We start from the raw sequence: 2477 nt of genomic DNA on the forward strand, positions 1-2477 counted from the left end.
AAAAAAAACCCTGAAGTAACATCACAGGCATATAAAATTCCTGGAAAAAAGTGAACATCCCTAGCTTCCTGCATTCATTACTGCATACACATTAAGTTTAAAATGAACTTTTAATGCCATTTGCTGAAGAGGGGAGCTATGGGATGTCAATTTGAAAATAAATACAAAAGTCAAATTGCTTCAATAAAGAAAAACATCTGAAGTCTCAGCCTTTGAAAAATATATTCACATTTAGAAAGTGCCATTGCAAATATACAGCAAAACTAACCTGCCTTAAAAATGATGCTTCACAGCCCTATCAAAAGTGCCACCTTTTGAACATGAGTTCACTTTAAAACATTGCACAGCTAAAAACAATGCATAAACAAATTATCTACTTTTTATACAACAAGGTGCCCAAATATTAAAGCAAAAGAACCTGATGGTTTTCAGGGGCACAAAACATCCTGAATTTGGAAGTAATCCATTTAGATAACTTCCTTCAGGGCTTAAAAAAATTATTCCCATCTTCCCTTTCCTGTGAGAAGTCCAGGCAGATCAACTGGACTTAGAATACTACTTGTAAGTCATTATTTTCATAGAGGTCTTTAATGTAAAAAACCAAGATACCCCTGAATATGATCATCTTGGTGCAGTGCTCCCAGATTTGATGTACGTATAACTTTTTAGTCCAAAGATGAAAATGGTAATGCACTGAGAAAACCAGTGTAAGCAGACTGGTTATAGCAAACTGATTTAAATACCTGTTGCAAGGTAGAAAGCTTGCAAGGTAGAAAGCTTGCAAGGACGTGTTCTCCAAGCAATGGAAATAAACATGTATGAACTGCTTTCTCAAGCCTAGACCTGAAGATGGATCACTTGCCTTATGATTTGCTTAACCATAGGGCTGAGTCTGAGTCAGAGTTTGAAGTGGATCATCACTGTCCTGGTCCTAGTGGGGGACTCGTCCTGCCCCTTTCCAAGAAGTACAAAGGCTCGGTGTAGTCCGACAGGAGACCTGTCGCACAGGGGCAGGCGCGAGGCGGCCGCCTGGCTGAAGCCTCTGGCGAAGGCTCTGTGAATGCGTGTGGTCTGCTCAGCAGCCTGGCCCAGTGCAGCTGCAGCGAGGGAATACCGGTGCTGCGACACTGAACTCAGTGAGACCCTCTGTCGTTTGCTACATCTTGTAGTCGTCTCAACAGAGCAGTGTGGTTTTCCTGACAGATTCGCTTAGCTGGTGCTTCGGTACCATCCTCTAAGAGAATGCCTCTCTTCTTTGTTGGAGTTTCTCCTGTTCTAATCATGCTGTTAATTTCCTTTAGCCTCTGGGGAAGAAGAAAAAAAAAAAGTCAGTGGAATTGGTTCATCATTGTGAATACCAAAATATAAAATGAACAGTCAACAGATGCAGTTTGGTCTAGGCCCTCCTCTGACTTGTATATCCCTGTGCTTGTCAAGATGCTTCAAATGCTTGATTTCTAGAGATTTGTTCTATACAAAGTGCTTCTGGTGACAGATTAACCCTTTTAACCACTGTACTGATCCTTCCATTACTGTATTCTAGAGTCTTACTCAAGCAAGCCTGTTATTTCGGTGCTCTGTCAGTCCACATGTACAGCTGAAATGCCTTCTATCCATACTTAAGTCATGTTATCTTACTAACATCATAGATTCAACTGCTATCTTAAATGAAGATGCTTCTTGGGGAAGATTTCTGCTTCATTGTCTGTGACCAGAGAGCACAGGAGTTGCACTGTTTCCTCTTCACTTGGTAAGTCTTTTCAATTTAAGAGCCACTTGTTTCCAAATAACTAAATTCTCAATGGAAACCTGACATACTTTCCCCCACCCCCACCACCCCACAACTAAGTAGCTACAAGCACATGATAGTGCTTCATATTCTGACAGTCAGGTGCTCAGGTCTTCATGGGTCCTAGTACAAAGTGCAACTTTTAAAAGCATACAAGTAAGCCAAACTCCTAATTGCTTTACACCTTCATAGATACCTAAACTGACAAACTGAAGATCTTTAGGTGAGGAAGGACATCTTAATGTAAATGAAAAGGTGTGTTGCACAACTGTATCTAATTTCACTACCAAAAAAGTAAAGGTAGAATTAAGGATTTATTAAAAAAAAAAAAAAAAAAAGTCTTACCTTAGATGGGCTGCTGCTGAAATAATAGAATATTTTCTCTCGAGGAGAGAGAGCAGACTCATTTTTGTGTGGCGAGATGTACACTGGGTGATTCTGGGACAGCTGTATTCTGCGAGGGGAGCCAATTCTTACAAATGGGTAGGGAGAGAGCGGAGGAGAATCGGTCTGCTCAAGAGAACAGGAACATCAATAGTTGGTATCTTATCACAGGTGTTGCAAAAGCCTTACTGAAGTAAGTCAGCCATCTTAAATATGCCTTAGCTTTTTCCACTATCATCATACCTGTGTGTATTTAGAAAAAAATGCAATTTTTTTCATGGGTTTTGGGCCATATTAGTGTTGG

General features: G+C 40.4%; 1 protein-coding gene across 6 annotated transcripts in view; it reads right to left on the reverse strand.

Moving 5' to 3' along the window:
• Window positions 1-205: 205 nt before the first annotated feature.
• RBL2 (RB transcriptional corepressor like 2) overlaps window positions 206-2477 on the reverse strand; it is a 24512-nt gene continuing 22240 nt past the window's right edge. For all 6 annotated transcript variants that reach the window (XM_026068756.1, XM_026068755.1, XM_026068754.1 and 3 more), the window contains 2 exons: window positions 2135-2299; window positions 206-1304 (listed from right to left, as the gene is read on the reverse strand). In XM_026068756.1, the coding sequence (XP_025924541.1) occupies window positions 1134-1304; window positions 2135-2299 (336 nt within the window). In that variant the 3' untranslated portion in view covers window positions 206-1133. The remainder of the gene's footprint in view (window positions 1305-2134; window positions 2300-2477) is intronic.

Source organism: Apteryx rowi, unplaced genomic scaffold, assembly GCF_003343035.1.
Source record: "Apteryx rowi isolate R43461 unplaced genomic scaffold, aptRow1 scaffold_28, whole genome shotgun sequence".
Taxonomy (NCBI): domain Eukaryota; kingdom Metazoa; phylum Chordata; class Aves; order Apterygiformes; family Apterygidae; genus Apteryx; species Apteryx rowi.